Below are 27880 nucleotides of genomic sequence, written 5' to 3' on the forward strand. Positions count from 1 at the left end.
AGAACTCTTCAGAATGGACATTTCTTTTTAAATAATGAGCTACTAAACTAATTGACTTAACAAATAATTAATAATGTTGAGGAATATCATAAATCAATTTGCTCTAGTCACCTTTTGTAAATTGTTGCTGGTACTTGTGTACTAGCATGGCGCCCACGATAATTAGTCGCCCGATTTTTCATCGCATCGCATGCCATACACCCGATGGCATGCGATGCGATGCAATTTTTCCCCATATACGATGTTAAATTGTATAAGCACCCTAATGGGTGTTTACAATGTTAAATGCACCCCCACACCACCCCCCAAGTATAAACGTGAACCCAAAGCGCAGCGAGCCCACGAGGGGCGGCGGTACGCGTCCTTCGACCTTTTCATACCCCCACTATCCATGTCGGAGTGGAGTTGATTTTATAAAGTGTAGCGAGCCCGAAGCATGGCGAGTGCACGCGTATACCTGTGAAGTTCTGTGCGTCCCCTTGCGGGGCTCGCTGCGCTCGCCACACTTTATAAAATCAACTCCACGCCAACGTGGATAGTGGGCATATGAAAAGGTCGTAGGACGCGAACCGCCACCCCTCGTGGGTTTGCTGCGCTCGCCACGCTCCGGGTTCACGTTTATACTTGGGGGGGGGGGTGGCGTGGGGGTGCATTTAACATTGTAAGCACCCATAAGGGTGCTTATACAAGTTATAATCGCATCCCATCGCATTGTATGGCATTGTATGCCATATACAATGCCATACAATTTTAAAATTGTATGACATTGTAGAACATCGCGCAATATCGCATCGCATGCGATATGGTCTGCGATGCGATGTGCGCCATGATAGTACACAAGTACCTTGTTGCTTACTCATGTTTGGGCCTGATTCAGACCTGTTTCCTAGGCTGCGTGTATTTGCGAGCAGGTAAATGCCGCCTGCCAAATGAATCGCCGCATTAGCATGCGAGTGGATGTGTATGCTTACACATCCACTCGCATGCGGCCGCTCAGCAAAAAAATCATTCGATGGTCGCTCACCATTTGAGTTTTTCCCCCTTCCTAGAGAAAAGTTAGTCTAAACTGACTTTTATCCTGCAAACCCCAACCATTGGGACAGGGACGAATCCGAACCTGACCGTGCATAGACTAAATTGCTATGAGAAAATGCAGATTTAGTGATATCAATGGTACTGAATCTGACAATATCGTGGCATTATTAACACTTTTTTTCTGCTCAGCAGTGATTTGTAGCTGCTGATTTTTTTACGCATCAATCCTCAAATTCCATAAAAAAATATGTTCTGCGCTATAAGTAGCAGATTTCAGTGTAAAAACTTACTAATATGGTTCAGGGATTCTGTTATTTGACATGATGCACTTTCTCCCACAAAAAATGGGCTGATATATGACCGATGGTCTAATTACTGCCCAGTTTATTTGATTGAAAAGGGTCCCGTTTTTTGTCGGAAAGCACATGGCATCCAGGATAAGTTATGGCTGCTTATATTATGTTTCTCAGAACATACTGTATACTACTGCACAATTTCCATCAAGAGTATAGCCTCCAATTTAAGTAGGTAAGGCAACTACTCCTACACACATTGTTTAGCCACTGTTTAGGAATGTCCCAGGCATTTCAGTCAGTGCAGTTCAAATGGTCCTACACCATTAAGTGGCATATTAAGTGAGGAAGGGACCCTTGCGCAGTCTCCATCTGGGTCCTTCCTCTCCAGCCACAAGCGCAGATGTTTCTGGGCACTAGGGTCACTTAGAGACCATAGCGCTGCACCAGAAACTAGTGCACATGTATAAGACTTGGAATTGTGGCTATTTTCCCGGAGATTTTCTTGCTGCATCCACAAAATGCCATATTACTGGGGAGTCCTTCACCGTTGCTGCTGCCAGTGCGGGACTCCAGAATGGTAAGTATTCAAGAAATAGGAGCAGTGTCTGTAGTGTGGACAACCCTTGACCCAATGGCCTGTGTGCACCCATTGTATACATGGTACTGGTCCAAAATCTCTATATGCACTGTGGAACATGAGATGTTTTAACCAGCACATATTGTGATATTCGCTTTTTCTAATTATTTGGCCATGTGTACCTGTATACATGATTCAACATAATAATTTTACTGGAAAAAATATGTAGTTTCAAGAATAGAATAGAATAGAATAATCATTTATTGTCACTACAACATTAAAAAATGTAAAGTGATATTCACAAGGAAGAAAAGAAGAGAAGAAGGAAATACTCATATTCAACATTCATATATCACAATTCAAACACAAAATAACAGATGGGGAAAAAACTGTTCCGCAACCGGCTAGTACGGCAACTCAAGCACCTGTAACGTTTCCCAGAGGGCAACAGGGAGAAAAGAGAATAGGAGGGATGACTAGGGTCTAAAATGATTTTTTTAGCCTTTGCTTTCCCCCTTCTTAAAAAAATGTCTGCCATCCTAGGCAGAGGTAGGCCAATGACCTTTTCAGCAGCCCTAACTATCCTATCTAGGAATCTACAATCAGAGCACTTTGAATTTCCATACCTTACCGCAATGGCATAAGTCAACAGACTCTCGATTTCGCAGCAGTAAAAGTTAGATAGGCCAGCTGCCCGTAATCTTTGCAGAAAAAAAGGCATTGCTGAGCCTTTCCAACTGCCATTGCGGTATGTGTGGACCAGGACAGATCTTCCGAGAACGTAATGCCCAAAAATGTTGTATTTGTAACCCTCTCCACCATTTAAAATCAATGGATTAATAGTCGACCTTCTTGATCTTCTAAAGTCAATAACCACCTTCTTGGTCGGTACTTGTTTCCTAGCACGGCGCCCACGATATTAAGTTGTATGACATTGCATCGCATGCCATATGCCCGCCAGCGAAGCGATTTTTAATTGTATAAGCACCCTAATGGGTGCTTTCAATGTTAAATGCACACCCAAGCCACCCCTACTATCAACGCCAACCCAAAGCGTGGCGAGCGCAGTGGTACGCGTCCTCCGACCTTTTCATACCTCCACTATCCACGTCGGCATGGAGTTGATTTTATATATAGTCCCCGAAGCGTGGCGAGCCGAAGTGTGGCGAGCGCACGCGTATTACTTTACATGTATTCCGCGTCCCCTCGTGGGGCTCGCCACGCTTCGGGCTTGGTGGCTCGCTGTGCTCGCCCACACTATATATAATCAACTCCACGCCGACGTGGATAGTGGGGGTATGAAAAGGTCGGAGGACGCGTAGCGCCGCCCCTCGCGGGCTTGCTGCGCTCGGCACGCTTCGGGTTGGCGTTGATAGTGGGGGAGGCGTGGGGGTGCTTTTAACATTATAAGCACCCATTACGGTGCTTATACAATTAATTATCTTATTGAGGGCACATTTAACATTGAAAACACCCATTAGGGTGCTTATACAATTTAAAATCGTATACCATTGTATATGGCATACAATGCGATGGTATATAATTTAAAATTGTATAACATCGGTTGCCATCGGGTAACATCGCATTGCATACCATCGTATGCCTTATGGTATGCGATGTGATGGGCGCCGTGCTAGGAAACAAGTACCCCTTGGTCTTTTTACCATTTAGGAGAAGGTTATTAACCTGACCACATTCAATTAATTTCTGCACCTCTAACCTATAGCTGTCTTTCTTTCCCCACTAATCAAACCCACCACTGTAGTATTGTCAGCAAATTTGACAATGAGGTTGGACTGAATTTGAGAAACAATCTGAGGTGTACAAAGAGTACAAAAAAGTACTCAGAACACACCCTTGAGGGACACCTATGCTTAGGACAAGTTCTGACGAAGAAGTGGAACCCACCCTAACTGACTGAGGACGGTTCGTCAGAAAGTCCAACAGCCAGTCACATATGGGAGGATTGTAACCTATCTCCTGAAGCTTCATGATCAATACCGCAGGCACAACGGTATTAAAAGCGGAGCTATAGTCCACAAATAATAAACTATAATAGTCCTTTATTTCCAAATGACAGAGAATCTTATGAAGGACAGTAAGAGCAGCATCCTTGGTGGATCGATTTGACCTATACGCAAACTGATAATAGTCAAATTCCAACAGGATTACATCCTTTAGGTGATGCAAGACCACTCTCTCAAAACACTTCATAACTAATGAAGTGAGGGCAATCGGGCGGAAGTCGTTCAAACAACATACTCCCGCCGATTTAGGGACAGGAATAATTGTAGTGACTTTAAAACATTGTGGAACAACACAATACACTAGAGATAAATTAAAGATCTTTGTAAAAATTCCTGCTAATTGGTCAGCACAGGCACGTAAGTCCCTGCCTGGGATACCGTCTGGGCCAGGGGCTTTCCTAACATTAGTTTGCCTTAGGCACAACCTGACTTCTGATTCTGTTATTTCCAATGGGAAATCTGACCGCTTAAGGTTTTTAACTGCAGGGATCAGATTCTCCTCCTCAAACCTGGCATAAAATTGATTAAACTCATTCGCAGAAGGCCCATTAGATTTACAAGAACCAGAATTAGAACCGCTACAATTTTTAATATGTTTAAGCCCCTGCCACATTGCTCTAACATCCTCAGATTCTTTAAAGTGGCCTTCTTTTTTTGCCAAATAGGCTTTTTTTAGCTGCCCAGATGCACCTCCTTAAATTAAAATGGGCAACTATATATGCTGCCGTGTCTTTAGATTTGAATGCCCTATCTCTTGATCGTAACAGGGAACGAACCTCACTGTTCATCCATGGCTTCTCATAAACTCACCATCGGGTATCCTCCCGGTTTACACCTTGCCTGTTGACAAACCTAAACACAACCTTAACTCTAAACTTAAATAACTTAACCTAAAATAAGACACGGACACAAAGTTCTGGAGTTTCAAAAGAATGTCAAATTTATTTTGACAACTAAAACTATGACTATAAATGGTGGCGGCACTAAAGAACGGTCACTATAGGAAAGGTGGGGTTAAAGATCACTATGCATACATACATCGCTGGTGATCACTCTCCCTGGTCAGCCACCCGGCCTGGTGGTGATGGCCATCCCCCGGACAGAAGCATGGCCCATGACAGTCGAGGGAGAGTGCACCCCACTACCTACACACACACACACACAGAGTTCTTAAAGAATGACCGTTCTTTACCGCCGCCGGAGAAGAAGAGAAAAAGGAGGGCAGGGTGGGTGGGGCTTCTTCAGACAGAGGGTTTGTCACTGTAACTCGTGATCCCTTCCTACCCTGTCTATAACCCTCCCCCTGCTCTGATAGGCCTTGTGCCCATCCTCATTAACATACATGTGACCAACAGCACTGTGCAACCTGTGAAGAACCCTCAGTGGTTTATGCCCCTTCAGGCTTAATCAGCCCTCTGTGTTTCTTTAGGAAATAAACGTATTCTCTTTTCCCTAGTAACACCCTCTATACAAAATTTGAGGTACATCAACACCATGGAAGCCAGTGAGTCTACATCAATGTTGGAACCACGGATTGCCTCCTCAACAAATCGGTCCCAATTTGTGCATTCCAGACACCCCTGCAGACTCAACAAAGCCCCCTCAGGCCAGACCGTAACATTCTTAATAACTGGCCTAGACTTCTTAAGCACTGATAGATATTTTGGGACTAGGAATAATGAAGAGTGATCCGACTGCCCAATATGAGGACACAAAACAGTCTTGTAAGCGTCTCTGATGTTTGTATATGCACTAGAAACTAGTAAAGTAAGGTTTTTTTTGTTTATATAGGTGAAAACTCACCTTTTTTAAATTGATTTGCTTTAATTAAGCATTTATTTTCATTTTAGTTTCGCCACAAATATTGCAGCAGAGCCTCACCCCTTTCACATTGCACAAAAAACCCGGGTCCGACCGGGATCACAGTGCGGTGTGAAAAAAAAAAAATCCTGGGTCCAGCAACCATGCAATCTGACCCGTTCGCTTCTATGGAGGAGGCATCAGCGTTACTTTAGTGCTAGCCCCTCCCCTGCCTGATGCCCGCCCCTCCCGCCCGATGCTGTCAGCGTCCTGGCAAAAAGCCAAGTCCTGTGATCTACAGTTTGTGCAAATTCCGGGTATGTTTCGTTTTGGGGGGATAATTGTCATTAATTAATGTTGATGCAGTTCAAGCTTTTTTAATTGAGAACAAATACAGTATCCTGACCTGATATTTTCCAGAAACCATAATCTGGATGAAACAAGATTTTATTAATACGCTAATCTGGGCATAATAAAATTATATAACTATAGTTCTAGAAATTGCTGAGCGTATTACATACATTTTATTAACTTTTTGTTAAAACTTGATTTAAAGTTTCCTGCAGGGTAATGAGAGATAAATTAAATACATTTATCTGTCACTTTTTAAGAAGGTCGATAATTCGTTCACATTTAATGACTCCATATGGTAATTTTATTTATGTATTTTTTTATTTTTTTGCAGAAAGTGAATAGATTGATAATACCTCCTTAATTGTCCTCAAGTGATCTGTACCTGTGTTCAGTGACTCTCACATTTCCTGCAACTTAGAAATCCCCTCGGTAGAGCATGTGATTCAGGCTTCTATTTAATAACAGTAATAGCATTAGCTGCAAGTAAATCAGGCTATAAAATTGTGAAATGTCCATGTTCTTTACAAAATGTATTTCAAATAATTAATTCTGGTTATAAAAGAGAAAACTGCATCAGTGTTATTGGCAGTTCCTATAATGCTGGGATATTGGATGGGTTTCAGCTCAATGCTGTTACATCCTATAGTCCAGCCTATGTGGGCTGTTTTTCATGCAGGCTTTTCTCGCCTTTGTTTTCATTAATCAAATTGCCACGCAAGCCAAGCTTTTTAGAAATTTCAACTTAACCTCTACTTCATCAGAACATCATTGAATCATTAACTGGCTGGCAAAAGTGTATATTTGCTAGTACTAAATGAGCCCTGAACAATGTAGTGTATTGATGTTAATTTTATTATTAGCTCACTGATCACAAAGAGAGCAGACAACAAACAATGATATAAATAAGACTGCCGTGATTACACACAGTTCTGAGATATAACGCCCAAGCCAAAAAAACAACCTAAAAAAAGTTTATTGGGACATATACATCATATTCAAGAGAATTAGTATATTCAAAAACTTAAATATATAAAATATGTGTTTCAATTGAGTTGTGGGCAGGAATCCAGAAGTCGGAAAAGTGACATCGGAATTCTGACAGTCAGAATCCAGTATCAACTTTATGGCGCCTTCTTTAGAAAAAAAAAAAGATTAATGTTTTGGGTGCATGCAACCAACGAATAGTAGATATCACATTAATGAGAAAAACAATAATTCCATTGAATAATTTGTTATTCCTTCCTGATATACAAGGATCTAGTGAAGCAAGTTTTTTAATGGACAATAAAAAAAAATCACAATATAACAAAATTAATATTAAAAATCAGTTGTCAGGGGGTGGTTACAACGAGAACAATTACAAGCTAAATAAATACAACTGGTTTAAATCTGTTCTAAAAGCGTGTTATAGTCATCAGTCCAATGTCCAGGTAGGAGAACTGGATTCTGCAGTAAAGCTGTAATTCAGGGGTTCCCAATCTTTTTTGAATCACGGCACCATAGAGAATCGGAATTTTTTTCACGGCACCCCTAGGTCCAAAAAAAATTAATTTGATATGGCTTATATGCGATTCTTAGTGGCGGTTATGTGGTAAAGGGCAGGATTTGCTTCTGTTTGTACACATTCTATGATTGGCAGCCACCAGCACTGGTTTTGCTCATAAATAATTAACCATTAATAATTTGAGTTGGTCCTGGACCACCAAGCCGCGGCACCCCTGCATGTGTCCCGAGGCACCCCAGGGAGCCACGGCACACAGTTTGGGAACCACTGCTGTAATTAGTTAAACTCCTGTAGTATAGTTGCCCCTCCGATGTTCCAGTAACAGTGTTGCAATTGCCAAAGCGTTTTGACCTTCCCTCTTGGGGTCTTTCTCAAGGCTTGGTACTGTGGCACTGTTCAAAATAGTCCTTATATATGACACATGCAGTGGTGGAGCTTCTGGGTTGTAAACCCAGGTGCAAAAAATATAATTTGGGCCCTCCTCCTCCACCCCAAGATCACAATATGCAACACAGCAGTGGGTGACACGGAGAGGCAGAGTGAGGCAGATAGTGTAATAGGGAAAACAGTGGGTGTTAGGAAAAGGGTTCAAGTGACAGCAATGGGACTCTTAGTCTTCAGGGGCCCCAGTGCACTGCATCTGCTGCACCAATGGTAGTTCCGCCTCTGGACACATCACCAATCATATTTTCTCATCAAGATAGGCTAGAGGAGGAGGGTGGGCAGTGGCCAATGTCTTGCCCGCCACATTAAATGCTTTCTCCTTCCATATAGAGTCTCGGGTACTTATGTAATATCTGGGCTCCCGTTTTTCTTATGAGACCGCGTCCCCTCGCCACGCTTCGGGCACGGTGGCTCGCTGCGCTCGCCACACTATATAAAATCAACTCCATGCGTAGTTGGATAGTAGGGGTATGAAAAAATCGGGTGCATTTAACATGGGAGCCCAGATAATACATAAGTACCGAGTCTCGTACTCCGGTTTTCCATCAACGGGACGCAACTTCCGGTATTTGGTACGTAAGTGCCCTCGTTTGCATTTCATTGGCCGTCACTTCTGATTTTGGGTATTTCCTTTTCCGGCCAGTGGAATGCAGTTGCGACGCCTAGCTCTTCCTCGTGGAAACAAACCAATCTAAAAAGTCCATAGTGTGTCCTATATGCATTCAAATAATTAGAGTCCAAATAAGAAAGGTCCCAAATGTAAGCAGTAGTAATATTCATTCCTACATAAAATATAATTGATATATAAATACAGGTCGAGTATCCCGTATCCGAATATCCGTTATCCGAATTATTCCGAAATACGGACATTCCAGAAAGTGAAAAAAAAATTTTTTTTGCTAAAAACTCACTGGGGACATTTGTAACAGCACTACTGAGGACATGATATGTAACTGGCACTATATATGTGCAAGACAATGATTGCTTGGCATTCAAATTCAGTGCTGAGATAGTACATACATTTTGTTGCACGTTTTTGAAACCTTGTTTTTTGAACAATTAAAATATATTTGTGTGTATTTTATGTGGTAATAAAATATATTTGTGTGTATATTATGTGTTTATACAGCATAAATGCAAGATACTTCAAAATACATCATTGAAATATTAAAATATTCCGAAATACGGAATAATCCGTTATCCAAAATTCTCCTGGTCCCGAGCATTTTGGATAAGGGATACTCAACCTGTATGCCATATTATCTATAGTTACAGATACATATACCATTAAAAACAACCATTAGAAGTAAAAAAACATAAAATTGCTGAGAATGTTTTTTAAGTATGAGAAAATTATAAAAACTATTTTAATTCAAAGTCGGCGTTTAAGCCGTTTTGGTTTTAAGGTGCTAAATTTTATTTATATATATATATATATATATATATATATATATATATATATATATATATATATATATATATGCTCTGCATTTCTACCTTTGCCAATAAAGTTCTTAAATTATGTTGTCTGTTGTTTGTTCTGATACCTTTAATTGCTAAAAATCTTTTAATATAATACGTGAAACTTTCATGTTGTTCTTTAAAACGTTGGAAAAGTGAGTGTGTTCGGAGACCCTTTTTAATAGTTCTGAGATTTTGCCTTATTCCTTAAGGGGTCTGGAGGTCCACCAGATGTAAACAAGATTACATGCACATTCATCTAAGTTTTTCTGGAAAAGTGGAATCGAAGTGGGGCGCTCCAAAAATTCTGCTGCCTTTATTTTCAAACCCGTGGATCAATCCCTATTGATCCATTGATACAAGTGACAAAATGCGGGGGTGGGGTTTTGAAAAAAGTGGCGCTGAATGAAAAAAAGGAATAAATACTTATCTTCTCATGGAAATCTCTTTCGACTTCTGATACTTTCTTAATCAGAATCAGAATCAACTTTATTGGCCATGTGTGCTTGCGCACACTAGGAATTTTTTGTGGAGTACAGTGCAGCATCAAGCAGGGATGAAATGGGGGGGGGGGGGGACGACACATTACATGCATACCATTGAGACATTTTACACATTCCATTGAGACATTAAACGCATTACATTGAGAGCATTAAGACATCACTTGCGGGGATCACATGCCTGCCAAGCTGCACAGCGCCTAGGCAGCCATCAGCGGCGCCACTGGTCGTTGCAGCAGCCAGGTAGGTAGCAATATAAGCAGGACAGTACATTTATCACATAGGGGACATGAACCCGCCGAGCTGAACAGCGCCTAGGCAGCCATCGGCGGCGCCACTGGTCGTTGCGGCAGCCAGGTAGGTAGCAATATAAGCAGGGACAGTACATTTATCACACAGGGGACACATACCCGCCAAGCTGCACAGCGCCTAGGCAGCCATCAGCGGCGCCACTGGTCGTTGCAGCAGCCAGGTAGGTAGCAATATAAGCAGGACAGTACATTTATCACATAAGGGACATGAACCCGCCGAGCTGAACAGCGCCTAGGCAGCCATCGGCGGCGCCACTGGGCGTTGCGGCAGCCAGGTAGGTAGCAATATAAGCAGGGACAGTACATTTATCACACAGGGGACACATACCCGCCAAGCTGCACAGCGCCTAGGCAGCCATCGGCGGCGCCACTGGTTGTTGCGGCAGCCAGGTAGGTAGCAATATAAGCAGGGACAGTACATTTATCACACAGGGGGCACATACCCGCCAAGCTGCACAGCGCCTAGGCAGCCATCAGCGGCGCCACTGGTCGTTGCAGCAGCCAGGTAGGTAGCAATATAAGCAGGGACAGTACAGTTATCACACAGGAAACACATACCTGCCGAGCTGCACAGCGCCTAGGCAGCCATCAGCGGCGCCACTGGTCGTTGCAGCAGCCAGGCAGGTAGCAATATAAGCAGGGACAGTACAGTTAAGCAGGGACAGTACAGTTAACACATGATACATTTGCACAGTTCCTAGGCAGCCATTTGCGGCGCCAACTTGAATCTTCCTGGGGGAGAGCCGTGGGTGGTGGGGGGAGGAGGGGGCAAAGTCAGTGAGGCCGGGGGAGAGTCAGTGGAAGTGGAGGCGGAGGGGGAGGGCGCGGAGCTGCCACAGAGTTTACCCGGGGCTGGTGCGGCCTGTTGGGGGGGGGGGATCCTACCGGCCACTGCGGTGAAATTGCCGGGGGTCCTCCTGGCTGATCTGCCTCCTGTCCTAGGTGGCGGGGGATGGGTCCCTTCTCACCGGGTCTGCTGGTCTTCTTTCGCCTTCTTTTGCCCGGCACTGCGTCCAAAGGGCAGTGGAGGTGGTCCTAGGGTGTCCCCCCCGGCCGGTGGTGTTGCCGGGGGCATCCGTTCACTATTCAGCCACTGTGAGCCGGCCGCGTCACCTGAGATGCAGGGGCCGCGTCAGAGCCGGCAGGAGCCGGCAGGAGAGGCCGCGGCTGCACTGCTTGGTCCGGGCCTCGATTTCCGGAGGCCGCGTCGGGATGCTGGCGGGTCCCGGGGGAAGTGAAGGGGTGACGCCTGGGCTGATTTCACACCCGCCCCATGCGGGTGAGCTGTGGCGGGCGCCTGGGCTGATTTGCACACCCGCCCCGTGCGGGTGAGCTGCTGAGCTGCGGCGAGCGCGTGGGGTCAGCCTTCTCCCCGCTCCGGCCGCATCGTCCTCGCGGGATCGCGGTGCACGCTTCCCCCCTCCTCCACCGCTGCCTGCCCGCCTCCTCTGACTCCGTCCCCTCCGCCGCAAGCTGCTCCTGAGGCCGGGGATGGTGGAAGCTCCGTGGATGGTGACGGAGCTCCACAGCATGCGACCATCCCCGGCCCCTTCCGGAAGTAGTAATCGTCTCTCAATGGAGTAGATAACATGAAAAGACAAGATTTTGACAAAAAAAAGAGGGATGTGATGATCTACTCTTTTGTACAGGGTGTTTTAGAGAAACATCCACCGTCAGCAAGGGGGCATACCTTACTTACAGTGAGATGTTGTAAGGTACATATATAAAGGTATCTTTTCCAAATGATGGGTGCGTACCCGTACTCACGAAGTATTAAGCGATGACACTCCTTGAAAGGTTTCTTTCAATTATCCTCATTCATGTAGAGGAAAAGAATGGTGTGTACTTCTCTTATAATAAGTATAAATTTATTTCATAAGTAGTACATGTCCAAAAGTTTAAAAAAAAGGTTTTACATTAAAATATATATAACTCCTTTACTCTTTCGGTGAAATGAGGGAGGTAAGGAGATCCGGTCTCGATCCACAGTGTAATACCGGTATACACCCAGATGTTATGTGGTGGGATCTTACCTTTTCTCCAACCTTCACCTCACTCACTTGCAGATTAAAAGGCAATGTCCTCCTGCCAACGCGTTTCGAGCTGTGGCTCTTTATCAAGGCATGGAGGTAATGCTGTTTGACATCATATTTATAGGGTATCTAAAAAATGGCCGAACTTCCTGTTCCTGTCTAATGATTAACTATGCTTTTTCTAATATCTCTTTTTCATACACATTAATATCATTTATAAATCCTTAGATAATGATTTTTAGCAATATATCGCAAAAAAGATGTGAAATAAGAGCTTATTACAAGATTAGCGTCTTTTTCCCGCCAAAATGCAAAGGTTCCGTCCGGGGTATGTGGGAAATGTAGTTCTTTGGCGAGAGAAATAGATTTTACATTAATCTCGCCCGCCGTGCGGTTTTACTGGGCGCCGGGAATCCTGGGTAATGTAGTTTCTTTGATGCATATTGTGTCTCCGTGACCGGAAGTGGTCACGGAGCTCCGTTATTACTATAGCATGAGAATCTTGCAGTGTCGCCGGAAACGTGTCACTCGTTTCGGCATTCTGGGAGTTGTAGTCTGTTTATATGGCCGGGAGGGTTCCGTTCTTTTATTCACGGACGCTTCTGAATTTCCCGGAAGTCGTCATCATTTTGCCCGCGTGTACTTCTGGGTAATGTAGTTTTATCGGCGCCGTGGATGTTATAATAGTTCCTCACAATTGTAATATATGCGCCAGAGTTTTTTATAGATACAAAAATGAAATCAATGTTAAAGGGCACGATGGAGAAGATAAAAATAAAAATAAAACGGTGATGTTCCGTTTCTGGATTTTCGTTTTTTTTCCTTTAACAAACGTAAACATGAGGTTGTCATGGTTACTCCTCCAGGATTATATCATTAATCCATATGTCCTTTTTTTATTTATTTTTTATATGTTTTTATTCTGAAAAACAAAGGACAAGAGTATTGGGTATCAATTAATACAATAAATATATGTATAGATATACAAATCTTTATAATAATAGGATAGGAAGAAACATTTTTAAAAATAGGAAGAAACATTTTTAAAAACATTTTTTAAAAAACATTTTTTAAAAAAGAGATTGAAACGATTAAAATGTCTTATAAAAACCATTTTAACTCAAAATCGTTGTTTAAACCTGAGGGCTTTAGAGTTTTTAAATCAAAAATCAGTCTCATTTCTGTCTTTGCAAGGTTTGATTCGATGTTTTTATCTCTCCAAGTACTTTTAATATGTCTCAGGCCAACGAATTTTTTGATATGTTCAGGTCCGCAATTATGAGTTGATCTGAAATGATTGGACAAATGATGGGTTTGAAGTCCTTTTCGGATGTTCCGCAGGTGTTCCGATAGTCTTATCTTTAAAGCCCTCGTTGTTCTCCCAATGTAGCTTAGACCACATGAGCATTCTATCAGATAGATGACGTTTTGTGTGTCGCATGTGATGAAGTCTTTGATTTTAATTTTGGTGTTATTCACTGTGACTTCTGTATATTTAGAGGTGGAGTCCTTTATATTTCTGCAACCCAAACACATGCCACATCTGTAGAATCCTTTCGATCTGATAAGATTTCTTGTGGTTGTTGGGAGTGTACTGCGTACTAAGGAGTTTTTAAGGTTTTTTGACCTCCTGTAAATGAACGATGGTTTTTTGGGGATGATTTCTTTCAAAACGGGGTCTCTGGTTAGTAGGTGCCAATTTTTTTATATTATTTTCTCCATTTGTTTGAACTGGGTATCGTAACCTGTAATAAGAGCCCATTTTGTTTTCTCTTTGTTGTGTTGAAGTTTTCTCTTATCTTTATTATCCCCTTTCAGGGAAGAGAGAGAGAAGATCTTCTGAAAGGGGATAATAAAGATAAGAGAAAACTTCAACACAACAAAGAGAAAACAAAATGGGCTCTTATTACAGGTTACGATACCCAGTTCAAACAAATGGAGAAAATAATATCAAAAAATTGGCACCTACTAACCAGAGACCCCGTTTTGAAAGAAATCATCCCCAAAAAACCATCGTTCATTTACAGGAGGTCAAAAAACCTTAAAAACTCCTTAGTACGCAGTACACTCCCAACAACCACAAGAAATCTTATCAGATCGAAAGGATTCTACAGATGTGGCATGTGTTTGGGTTGCAGAAATATAAAGGACTCCACCTCTAAATATACAGAAGTCACAGTGAATAACACCAAAATTAAAATCAAAGACTTCATCACATGCGACACACAAAACGTCATCTATCTGATAGAATGCTCATGTGGTCTAAGCTACATTGGGAGAACAACGAGGGCTTTAAAGATAAGACTATCGGAACACCTGCGGAACATCCGAAAAGGACTTCAAACCCATCATTTGTCCAATCATTTCAGATCAACTCATAATTGCGGACCTGAACATATCAAAAAATTTGTTGGCCTGAGACATATTAAAAGTACTTGGAGAGATAAAAACATCGAATCAAACCTTGCAAAGACAGAAATGAGACTGATTTTTGATTTAAAAACTCTAAAGCCCTCAGGTTTATACAACGATTTTGAGTTAAAATGGTTTTTATAAGACATTTTAATCGTTTCAATCTCTTTTTTAAAAAATGTTTTTTAAAAAATGTTTTTAAAAATGTTTCTTCCTATTTTTAAAAATGTTTCTTCCTATCCTATTATTATAAAGATTTGTATATCTATACATATATTTATTGTATTAATTGATACCCAATACTCTTGTCCTTTGTTTTTCAGAATAAAAACATATAAAAAATAAATAAAAAAAGGACATATGGATTAATGATATAATCCTGGAGGAGTAACCATGACAACCTCATGTTTACGTTTGTTAAAGGAAAAAAAACGAAAATCCAGAAACGGAACATCACCGTTTTATTTTTATTTTTATCTTCTCCATCGTGCCCTTTAACATTGATTTCATTTTTTTATCTATAAAAAACTCTGGCGCATATATTACAATTGTGAGGAACTATTATAACATCCACGGCGCCGATAAAACTACATTACCCAGAAGTACACGCGGGCAAAATGATGACGACTTCCGGGAAATTCAGAAGCGTCCGTGAATAAAAGAACGGAACCCTCCCGGCCATATAAACAGACTACAACTCCCAGAATGCCGAAACGAGTGACACGTTTCCGGCGACACTGCAAGATTCTCATGCTATAGTAATAACGGAGCTCCGTGACCACTTCCGGTCACGGAGACACAATATGCATCAAAGAAACTACATTACCCAGGATTCCCGGCGCCCAGTAAAACCGCACGGCGGGCGAGATTAATGTAAAATCTATTTCTCTCGCCAAAGAACTACATTTCCCACATACCCCGGACGGAACCTTTGCATTTTGGCGGGAAAAAGACGCTAATCTTGTAATAAGCTCTTATTTCACATCTTTTTTGCGATATATTGCTAAAAATCATTATCTAAGGATTTATAAATGATAATAATGTGTATGAAAAAGAGATATTAGAAAAAGCATAGTTAATCATTAGACAGGAACAGGAAGTTCGGCCATTTTTTAGATACCCTATAAATATGATGTCAAACAGCATTACCTCCATGCCTTGATAAAGAGCCACAGCTCGAAACGCGTTGGCAGGAGGACATTGCCTTTTAATCTGCAAGTAAGTGAGGTGAAGGTTGGAGAAAAGGTAAGATCCCACCACATAACATCTGGGTGTATACCGGTATTACACTGTGGATCGAGACCGGATCTCCTTACCTCCCTCATTTCACCGAAAGAGTAAAGGAGTTATATATATTTTAATGTAAAACCTTTTTTTTAAACTTTTGGACATGTACTACTTATGAAATAAATTTATACTTATTATAAGAGAAGTACACACCATTCTTTTCCTCTACATGAATGAGGATAATTGAAAGAAACCTTTCAAGGAGTGTCATCGCTTAATACTTCGTGAGTACGGGTACGCACCCATCATTTGGAAAAGATACCTTTATATATGTACCTTACAACATCTCACTGTAAGTAAGGTATGCCCCCTTGCTGACGGTGGATGTTTCTCTAAAACACCCTGTACAAAAGAGTAGATCATCACATCCCTCTTTTTTTTGTCAAAATCTTGTCTTTTCATGTTATCTACTCCATTGAGAGACGATTAAGAAAGTATCAGAAGTCGAAAGAGATTTCCATGAGAAGATAAGTATTTATTCCTTTTTTTCATTCAGCGCCACTTTTTTCAAAACCCCACCCCCGCATTCATCTAAGTATACAATATGTTTTTGTATTACATGTGACAAATTATTTTATGGTATTTTCCTCCCATTAATAATGCTCTTCCAAGTAGTGTTATATTTAGTTTTAGGATTTTATTTTAAGACCAAACAAACCCATATGTCACGATTTATAAAAATGAAAGGGTGGTAAAAGTAGAGCAAATAGTGTTCAATAGTGTCCGGACTGTATTTTGCAATATATGTTATTGCTGTGAGATTCTTGGTTGCTTCCTTTTGCTCTGCTACAGCAGCCAGATGCCTGTGTCTGTTTAGCATCATTACCCCTTTTTGTCATTAGTTCTAAGAAGAACGTCCAGGGATTTATTTGTAACGTAAGAGCTATGTGGGACATTGAGACATTTGTTTGTTTGCAGCTCTTTGCTGTTTTCTATCTTGTTTTTTAAAAGTGCTGCATAAACAGAACTGCCAACACACTGATTGCCTATTCTCCTTACCAGTGACAGATAGGAATCACAAGCTGCTCAGGCATAGAGGCCTCTGGAGATGACTGCACTATCCAGTTCATCATTGACTCATTGAGATGCCTTTCAAATGGGGATTCTAACATTGGTCCTCAATGTTTTTTTGTAGGTTAATGTCAGTGAGCCAGAATTCTAACACGTATAACTTACTCCATTAAGTCTATTGTCACTTGTTTAAAAAATTAAGTATCCATATTGACATATTTGGCTATATTTACCCATGTTGAATAGATGTCCAATATAAATTTCATAACCCCACATTTCACAAAATATTATTAGATGCCATATTGATAGCCACTACAAGTGTAGATACACATGGAAGGTACAGAAGGTTCATTTTATACTATGATTTTTAGAGTTGGTGTTTAGGTGTTGTAGGTGTCTTTTCTCATCATAAACAATTTATTCTTACAGTTCAACAAAATGGATTGAATGCTATTAACAATTACTTCTATAGATGAACATCCTTCAGGGAAGTCAATATTAAATAACTGTCAAGCAAAGAAATGATCTCAGGGTCTGAAGATAATCTCCATGTATACAAGCATGTTACTGTTACATACTGTAATTCATAATACTGTTCTGGTTCATTAACCTTATTAAACATCACAGAAATAGCCAGATCAAAGCAATGCTGCACAGATAGAAGGAGCTTTGAATGTTAAATAGTCACTAGACGCTCAAATGATCTTTTGGGCACTGTGGTACAAGTCACCAGTATAATTTATGTGGTGTCATTTTCAGTGAGCATTGCATGCTTTTAGGTTACAGTAGCTGATTTTGTCCTGTTAGAAGTACAGGTTGAGTATCCCTTATCCAAAAATCCGTTATCCAAATTAATCCGAAAACCAAACATTCCAGAAAGTAAACAAAATGAGACATCTATAACAATATTACTGAGGAGTTGATTTGTAACTGGCACTAAATATGTACAAGAAAATGATTGCTTGGCATTCACATTCAGTACCTGAGATAGTACACAAACTATGTTTCATGTTATGAAACCTTGTTTCATGCACAAATAAAATATATGTGTGTATTTCATGTTTTTGATGTGTTTGTACAACATAAATACAAGATACCTCAAGATACATCATTGAAATATAAAAATATTCTGATATACAGAATAATCCGTTATCCAAAATTCTTCTGGTCCCGATCATTTTGCATAAAGGATACTCCTATATATTATGGCACTAAAGTATGTATACTTGAAGGGTGCACTACTCAATGGAGCCCCTAGGGTCCCTACCTAACTATCTCCTAGATGCTATGCATACGTTACTGTTGTCTGTCCTGACAAAGGCCCAGATGGGTGGAAATGTCGACTCTTGAAATTACTCTGGTGATGTATTAAAAGTTTTCTTATAATCTTTCATTGGATCCTGTATTGTTTATGTTTGTGAAACACATTGTGTGTTGCAATTGTGAAACATCCCTATGTTGACCTAATGACTAAAGGTGAATGCGGATTCGTATGTATTTTCATCTTGTAAGGGTGTGTACACACAGTGAAATGTGCCGTGCAATGCGATCCCCAATGCGATCGCATCGCACGGCATGCATGCGATGGCATACAATTTTGACTATATAGTGCAGATCTCCACTATATAGTCAAAGACTTTCTGCCGTGCGGAAACGCCAGAAACGCGCATCGGGATCGCAAGGGTTAAAACCCTTCCAATCTGCGTGCGATATCAACCGATCGGGTCTGTTTAGCCTAGGATGCAAAAAAACAAAACTAGAAAAAACTAACATCCACAACTGATGTTTTTGCAGAAACATTTACAGATAACTCATCTATCACTGCCATTGCTCTCTGTAGTACTCTTAGAAATTATTTCACATACATTTTTGGAATATATATAAGCTGTTTAACAACACTGTCCATGAGTGCACTTTTTACATCTGTTTGTGTTTGTAGTTTGCTTTCAGAGTCTAAGCAGCTTGACATGTTGAGCAAAGCAAGATCCTACATTCAGGAGGGAAGTTACAAAGAAGCGGTAAGTGTATAATCTAGGCAGTTTCTCATTTCAGTTATGTCTTTTATGTGTCCTTGTGTTTCCTTTGTTGCAAAGACTGGCATTTCAATAATATGAAAACTCGTAGTGCAAATCTTTTTAGCACCAAATTACCAGAGCATTCAGAAATAAACATAGCAATCTGTATCGCATGGGGAATGTGACATGTGATTTTTCTTCTCTTGTCCATTAACTGTTTGACTCTGCTTCTGTGTGTTCTGCAGGGACTTTTTTATGCTGACTCCCCTAAGACAACACTGGTAATGGCAAATTTACTATGTATAGCCCCGTACACACGGGGGAGATATATTGCTCAGCCATATATAGCTAGCAATATATGGCTGAGCAATATATTGCTCAGTTTCTCCTTTTCATCAGCGACCAGAGATGGTCGCTGATGAAAGGGAACCTCTGCCGGGGCAGCCACAGAGGTAATCAGCTGGTCGCAGGAGCAAGCGATTAGAACGGGGCTGAAAACGGGAGCGTGCATCCCGCGATTTATCGCTGGGGCACACTCCCATCACTGGCAATATGGTCGCCTGCGACCATATTTCCAGCGATTTCAGCCCCTATCTCCCCCGTTTGTACACAGCTTAAGATGTATGCGCACAGACAGAGGGTTTCAGTATGATCTACCGACAATTGAAAGACCGAAAATCACTTGGCCAACACTGTTATACTGGGAGGGTGTAAATACTGATGCACAGCACAGGCTTCACACACCACATACTGCAGCTGGGGACCTTAACTCCCAGCTCAGTGCTGCACATAATTTAATACATTTAGAAAACCTTTACTTTACCTTTACTAAACCAACTTGCCCAGCTCTGGGCTCTGCTAATGCAGACCCCCTTCTCCCTCAGTTCACCGGAGGTTACTTGCTGCTCCTACCCATGCCCCACTGGCGCCCCCCTCCTGGAGGTTGCACAGCAGGGGGTTTACATTGCACCGCCAGATCCACTACCAGCCACAGCCCCTCATAGCTGGTCTGGTGCTGTGGCCATCACTCCTCCTGGCACTCAGCTCCCTGCAGCCTCACTGCCAAAGGGTCCAAACTCCAAGCCGCAGTGCCCTGTCAGCAGGGACGTGCAGTCAGGGGAGGCAGTGCCTCCCCTGTCAATAATGATTAATGTAATAAAATAATACAAAGAAAATACTTATGACACATATTATGTGTCATAAGATATGCTTTGTATTATTATTATAATAATTTTGACTCCATTTTTATTAGTTTAGGAGGCACCAAGTGCGGTGCCTCCTGCTGCCTATAGTATAGTATTAGATGCAGGGGGCGGGCAGTGGGAGGGACAGAGCACCCGACTGCAAAAGCCTATTTAAAAAAGGTGTATACACGCACCTATAGCAGTGCCTCAGTGACAGGGACGTGCTTTCTGCCTATATGAAAGCATGCCCCTGTCACTGCGGCAGATGTGATTGGGGACAGTGGCGACTCCTCACTGACAGGGGCGTGCTTTCATATAGGCAGAAAGCACGTCCCTTATTAACACAAGGCTCTGTTATAGGTGCCGCTTATGGCATACGAGCCGCACAGTGCACCACTGCACAGCTCGTCCCCCGACTTGTATTGCCGTCGCTGGGGGGGGGGGAAGGGGGATGCACGGATCCGGGTCGACAGCTCCCGCTGTTATCTGGGCACCGGCTCGTGCTCCATGCGGTCTCTTACCCTCTCCTCTCTGGGGTCTCTCTTCTGCCTCCCGCCCGGCGCTCTGGCTCTGGGTGCCAGTCACTGCTGTCCGTACTGCTTAGGTAAGCACTTATGGAGGCTGTAGTGCGGAGGTTCAGATGTTGGGGGGGTTGTGCAGAGGTTCAGATGTTGTTGCGGCATGGGGGGCATCCATTGCCCCATTGCCGCTAGCTGGGGGGGGGTTGGATGTCACCATTGGTCGGGCCAGGGATGGGGGTGCGGTGGTGGCTGTGACAGTGCCTCTCTGTTCCCAGCCACCACCGCACGTCACTGCCTGTCAGTGCCTACTTCCAGACCCCCAGAGGGTTTTGTCACCAACCCCTTCCACCCCCCACAGTTGGTCAGGGCTGTGGCATAATTTTAAATCACTTGGTGCCTACCGACATCAGTATATTTCAAATTGGTGCCAAGGGCCCTTTGTCCAAAATGTTGTCGGGGCTGACGGGGTTAACGCTTTCAGTGCCACAACTGCCATTAACCATGTGGCCAGGGGGGTCTCACGCGGCACCATGTTACTGTCATTTTTTAATTATAAGGGTGGAAAACATGGACTAATATTTGTAATATTTTTTTTCTGCGTAAATTTTCGATATGTGCCAGTATATGCCACTGTGATCTGTGATAAACCAACATCATATAGAAAAAAGAGGGCATAAGCAGACTTTTTGCTAGAGCACTCTTAAAGACAAGTCATTTTATTCAAATATTTTTCTTTATTAAGCTTTTTCTGCACATCTTGAATGTGGCTCGCTGTTTACTTGCTAAACAATAGGAATGTATTGATCCTTCTTCCTGCCAACAAATTTCAGAGGTCTTTGTTCCTTGGTGCAGAATTGGGAGGCAGACTTCCGCAGTCGGCAGGATGATCACTCTAGGAAGTAGGCACTCCACCCAGATGTCTTTCAGGTGTTGGTTCGTCGGTGGGGTCTGCTCGACATAGAACTTATGGTGTCAAGACACAACTGCCAGCTAGCCAGATACAAGGCTTGAGTTCGAGTGGGCATTCCTGGTGGATGCTCTAACAGCTCCATGGACCTTCCCACTGGTGTATGTTTTCCCCTCTATTTTCCTTGATTCTTAGGGTGCTTGAGTTTGAGACCCAGGGGAATTCCTGGTGGATGCTCTGACAGCTCCATGGACCTTTCCACTGCTGTATGTCTTCTCCTCTGTTTTCTTTGATCCTTTAGGGTGCTTCAAAAGTTCAAAGGAGAAGGTGGTCGGATGTGGTACGCCAATCTTTGAGCTTTGTCAGTGGATGCTCCATGGTATCTTCCTCTCTCGGACCTTCTGTCCCAGGGCCCCTGCCTACATCCAGACCTCGCTTTGACTGGGTGGCTCTTGAGTCTTTCATCTTGAGGAAGAAGGGTTTTTCCAGAAGGGTGGTCAGCACAATGCTTCAACCTCTGAAACCCTCACATCACAGAATCTGGAGTCTGAAAACATCAGAGTCTGGAAATCGAACCATTTGTGTTGTGCTTCCAGACAATTTAATCCGGATAGGTTTAGTACTTCCCGCTCCTTGGCATTCTTGCAATTTAGCCTGGACATACAGTATTCTAGCCACACATCAGACTAACTTTCATCCAACCAACCAACTAGCTGATTGGATGGAATAAAAATCTGGTACTGGATGGGATCAAATGACAATGAGCAATTTGCTGAAAAACTGAGGAAAATGGACAAAAACATTCAGTAAAATTATTTAAATCAAACAGACACAACTACATTACTTTGTCTGTGCAAGAGGTTTTGTCCGTTTCCAGATTTTTGGAGCAAATTACTGAATTACAAATTACATTTGCTCCCATCCAGTACCAGATTTTTATTCCATCCAACCAACTAATTGGATGGTTGGATGAACGTTGGTCTGGTGTGTGGCCAGCATTAGGCCTCAAATTGTCAATTCTTAATGTCAAGGTCTCAACACTCTCTCTGCTTTTTCAACGCCAGTTAGTGTCCCTCCAGGATGTTAGGAAGTTTCCTTTCTCTGTCTCGGTTGCTCATGGGATCTCTCTCTAGTCCTTTGAGCCCTAGAGTCAGCTCTGTTTTAGCCATTGGATTCTGTTGAGTTCTGCTAGCTGTCATGGAAAACACTATTCCTGCAGTTTCTAACTTCCAATGTTTCTACCTAAGGTCGTCTCCCGGTTCTATGTTAATCAAGAGATTGTTGTTCCAGCTTTAAGTGTCGGAAATTCAGAAGAGGCTTCCTTAGATTTAGTACGAGCACTTCATACATATGTCCGACATACTAAGGATGTCTGCAAATCGGACTCCATATTTTTGTTGGTGAATCCTCTAAAACATGGCTGGCCAGCTTCCAAGCAAACTTTGGCCAGGTGGCTCTGTTTGGCAATACATCACGCTTACTCTATGGCGAACATTCCTATTTGAGCGGGAGTCAATGCTCATTCCACTAGATCATTGGGTACTTCGTGCGCAGCCTCCGTGAGTACATCACTGAGGCACTAAACAACTGTGTAAAGCAGCGACTTGGTCTTCCCCACAGACCTTTATCTGCTTCTATGCATTTGACACATTCACATCTTCAGCCGCAGCTTTTGGGCACAGTGTGCTTATTGCAGCCCAGGAGTGTTCCAGACACTAATAGGGACTGCTTTGGGACACCCCACTTTAAGTATTCTCCTGTGCTTCCTAGTAGATGAAAAAAGAAAATAGTATTTATGGTCTTCACTTGGTAAATCCTTTTGTTTGAGTCCATAAGGGGCACAGGACGTCCTCCCTGTCGCTCCTGCCTTGCAGGGTATTTTCCTATATTGATGATGTGGAAGCTTTTGACTCCCAGAGGTCTGCTAGTGTGTGTACCTGTTTCATGTGTCTTCATTCTCCCTTGCCTGCTCCTTCCTTGGGCAAACTAAACTGGGTGGCAGGGCTTGGGGGCGGAGTATAGCGAAATGGGAGGCCAGTCACTGTGGGAGTTTTGATTTATCTCTTTTGGTGCCTGCCAGCCAATACCCACAGATTCTTCTGTGCTCCCTATGGACTCAACAAAAAGGATTTAGCAAGGTAAGACTGTACATCCTATTATCTTCTATGTATACCTCTTATAAAAAAAATTGAATTAACTATTACCACAATCAGTCGCCTGGAGGCAGAGACTATATAGAAAGCTGTGTTTATAATAACAGAAATCCTTCTAACATGATTGGGCACTCCAGATCACATGACTTCCAAATTACAGCAAAAACCCATCACAGAGGCACAGTTGTATCACTCCACATTTGTAACCACTAGCATAATTCACATGGAAACTGCTGAAAAAGCAGCACATCCCTGCCTCCTTGACAGACAAAATATAAAAAGGACTATATAACTCTCAGAACCTGACCTCAATCCTCACCAAAGATGACAGGTGCAATGATGATACTGTTTGTTCAAAACATGAACAGGACTATTTTTTCCTCCTATTCTGTATCCATTTCACCCCACATTATCTTGCAGAGAACTAACAACAGGGACCAATTTATCTGATAGATATAGCACTCTTGTATGGTCATGCTATGTATTGTCCAGGTACATTAGGGTTATTAATACGGTATAGGAAAGTATCAAAGTAAATACAGTATCACAAAATATGATCATGGTTTTACAACCAAAATGCATGAAACTTTATTTATGTAGAGGATTATACAATAGATGATACAATGGTGACCAAGTAAAAACATCAATGAGCAACAGATGATACTACAGTAACTATGGACATCTTAAGCTTTATGCCTGGCTGTAAAGAGTATAGTAAACATGGATATCACAAAAGTCTGGGTAATGGACACTCTGTTAACAAGCAGCTGCAGTCAGGGCAATGGACACTGGAAGAACAGGAGATGATAAGATAGAGGGCTAGGAGCAACAATGCCATGGAGCAGAGCCAGATTAATATGTACAGTAATACGGCGCCATCACTAATCACACCTGCCCTTCCCCTCTGTGACAGCTATTATGTCCCGCTATGTACTAAACAGTGACTGGCTTTCCATTCACCCACATCAAATCCACAAGATAGAGCACAGGGACTTCCCATGCAGGCTATTTTTCAGCCGTATCAAGCTATGAACTCCATGTGAAATCTGCACTGAAACAATGGTGAAGTCCAGCACAAAGCCCTCCAGAATCAAGGAAATTGTAGGAGCGGTGGTCTATGCTTCGAGCTGGCTTGTAAGTGTGCCATGAAGGTACCTGAGCAGCCAACGGATGGTACTTGCGCAAGCACAGACCTTATTGACAGCGGGGAATCCGGGGATTCACTTAGCTCTCAGTGGCAATGGGAGACTCCACAGTGGACTGGGAGTCTCCCGCAGAATGCAGGAGGGTAGGCTCCTTTGACTTGCACACATTTAAATTTATTCCTTGACAGATAAATAAAAGTATGCAGGCTGATTGCTGCTCACAATTGATATGTGGTGTTTGTTTAATTCACGAAAATTACTTTGATTTCTATTTAGGGAGTCAAAGGATTTTTGTGTTTCCCTTTCTAAAGTTAGCCTAACATTTGTTGTGCTGTGTTTTTTTTTTTTTGTGTGGTAATCAAACTAGCTGAACAATATTAAGTAAATTAGTCAATTAAAATGTATTTAACTTTACAAAAGCTATTATTAACGTCCAGAAAAGAAATGTAACATTCCACTTACCGCTATCTAAGGGAAGGTAAGCAGTTGATTTGAAAGAAGTATGAGGATGAATATGGTTATGGCTGGGACAAGTATTCGTAGAGATAAATGATAGAGGAAGCTAATTTTACTGCTGCCTGCCTACATTGTGTGCCTAGAGCACACAGTAATCCTGTGATACTGCAGTCAGATTAGACCCTCATGACTCGGACATTTCTGTGACTAGAATGTCTTCAGTATAGAACAGTCTCCGCTTCATATTACAATATAGTGTTTGTCATAGTATATTTCAGAAACTGTTCGGTACATCAAATGTGTTTGTTATTATACATAGACAATTTTTGCAATGATTTCTTAAAATATTCACTTGTATGTAAAGATTAGTTGGGATGCAGTATTTCTTTTTATGAGCTGTAAAAATACGGTTCAATCCATAGAGTAAAGAGTGCTGCTAAAATGTCAGATTATAATAATGATGGTAGAACTTGTGTCTGCCAGATTCAGTACATTGTCTATACTCTTCAAAGGGGGGGGGTGAAGATGCACTCCCCAATTACACTATTCACACATTGATGCTCTTGCAATTTAGGTCCTCACTCCAATTGTAGTCTCCTCATGTTCTGATAGTGACGTTCTGGCATTTATTAATACTGTTTCACTTGGGTGTGGTATGGCGGTCTGGCAATGGCGATTCCGATGGTCAAGATCCCGACATCGGAATCCTGACTGCCGGTGCTCCAACAGGGGGGGGCGAGGGCAAAGAACCCCCCTGCCATGCTGCAGGCTTGGTCTCTCGCTTCGCTCGCCACAGGTTCTATTCTCCCTCTGTGAAGGTCATGGACCCCCACATGGGAGAATAGCCCCTGTCAGTCGGGATTCTGATGTCGGAGTACTGAATGTCTGGGAGTCTTCCGGCACCCACTTCACTTATTAAAATACCATTATTATTAGGGTCATATTTTTATCATATGATTGAAGGAGAAATGACAGGTTTGCTTGGGAGGGGAAATGGGTGTGTGGGTTTAAGTAAATAATGGTATGAACTGTTTACAGTATGGAAATGGTAAGGGGGGGTGTGGTAGAACCCGCACAGACTGGAAATTATGCTATAGTATTAATTAAAGAACCAATATGAAGGACTATCCATAGTAAATTCTAATAGTCATTGATTGGTGGTGCGCCCCAAAATTCAGTATTGTAACTGAATGAGGGGTTTTTGTTCACTTGATAGAAGCGAACCAAAGAAAGAAAAAAGCTTTGTGGGCGCACTCTTATTGTATGTAAATATGATGTTAATTTAAAATTTAACTTTTATTAAGATCCTGATAAAATAAAGTAACAAGAGCCGTTACAAGGAATGGGAGGACATAGAGAATAATTAGAGCAAAGTCTATAGTTAGATTTATAAAATGTAGTGTGATAGCACTAGTAGCTTTTTCACACATTAATCTCCATTCAGCGCATTAGTTCCTAATCTTCATTGGTATGTATACACAATGTGATTATAGGCGAAATTGAATGGTTAGTATCCCTCAATTGGAAGGCTGGAATTGCCTGAGGGGGATATCGGTTGCCCCAGCGACAGGGTTTATTGGTATTTGTAGCTTGTATTGCTCATACAGTAGGCGTATCCAGTGCAATCTATTTGGGGAATATACTTGTCCAATTTTTGGATACCACACCAGTAATTCTTCAGGGGTCTCCCACCAGAATACTGAACTGGCCCTTCACTGCTTTGCTTCCAAGTTCGGGAAGTTTTTGGGCAGTTCCAGTGAGGTATGGTGGTATAATTAGGACTAAATTCCCATTCAGCAATTGCCTGGTTAACTGCAATTAGAGCATTTATAGCTAATTTCATACCATATGGTTTACAAAGAAATCCACGGAGGTCAGTATTTGGCAAATTGCAACTGTACGTGGCAACAGAGATTTGCCCTTATCGAGAGCCGTGTGTACCTTTGGAAATATAATGGTAAGTGAAGACACAGGCAACAAGTGCAAAAATTTATGAAATGGAATCAAGTGAGGAAATGAAAATATATACGAAGTAAAAATACAGAAAGAAGAGTACAAGAAAGGGTGCAGAATTTAGGTGGGGGGGGGGGGGGGGGGGGAAGGGGAAGAGCTGGGGATGGAGAAGGGGGGAGAGAGAAGGGGGGAGAGAAAGAATTGGGTGAGGAGCAGAGAAATGTAGATGGATATAGTAATTAAATTGTTGTTTTATGCAGGATTTAAATCATAATATAGGTGGTATAGTCACAATTTAATGGTCACCAGTATTTAGGCAGTGAGATGAATGTTATTAACCTGTATTCAGGTAATGGAGTATACCAGCCACTCAACAATAATATCCCCTGGCAAACAAAGTTATTTCATTGGTAGCTGCTGCTGCAGGAGAAAAAAGCACTGTGACCCAGCGTTATAGTCAGTGGTGCTTTGCAGTTAATGATGTTACAGGTTTA

General features: G+C 42.1%; 1 protein-coding gene across 2 annotated transcripts in view; it reads left to right on the top strand.

Moving 5' to 3' along the window:
• The window catches only part of PIGN (phosphatidylinositol glycan anchor biosynthesis class N), a 369004-nt gene that overhangs the window by 118001 nt on the left and 223123 nt on the right, over positions 1-27880 (top strand). For both annotated transcript variants that reach the window (XM_083188060.1, XM_083188061.1), the window contains exon 14: positions 18992-19070. In XM_083188060.1, coding sequence (XP_083044186.1) covers positions 18992-19070 — 79 coding nt within the window. The remainder of the gene's footprint in view (positions 1-18991; positions 19071-27880) is intronic.

Source organism: Crinia signifera, chromosome 5, assembly GCF_055691185.1.
Source record: "Crinia signifera chromosome 5, ASM5569118v1, whole genome shotgun sequence".
NCBI classification, from domain to species: domain Eukaryota; kingdom Metazoa; phylum Chordata; class Amphibia; order Anura; family Myobatrachidae; genus Crinia; species Crinia signifera.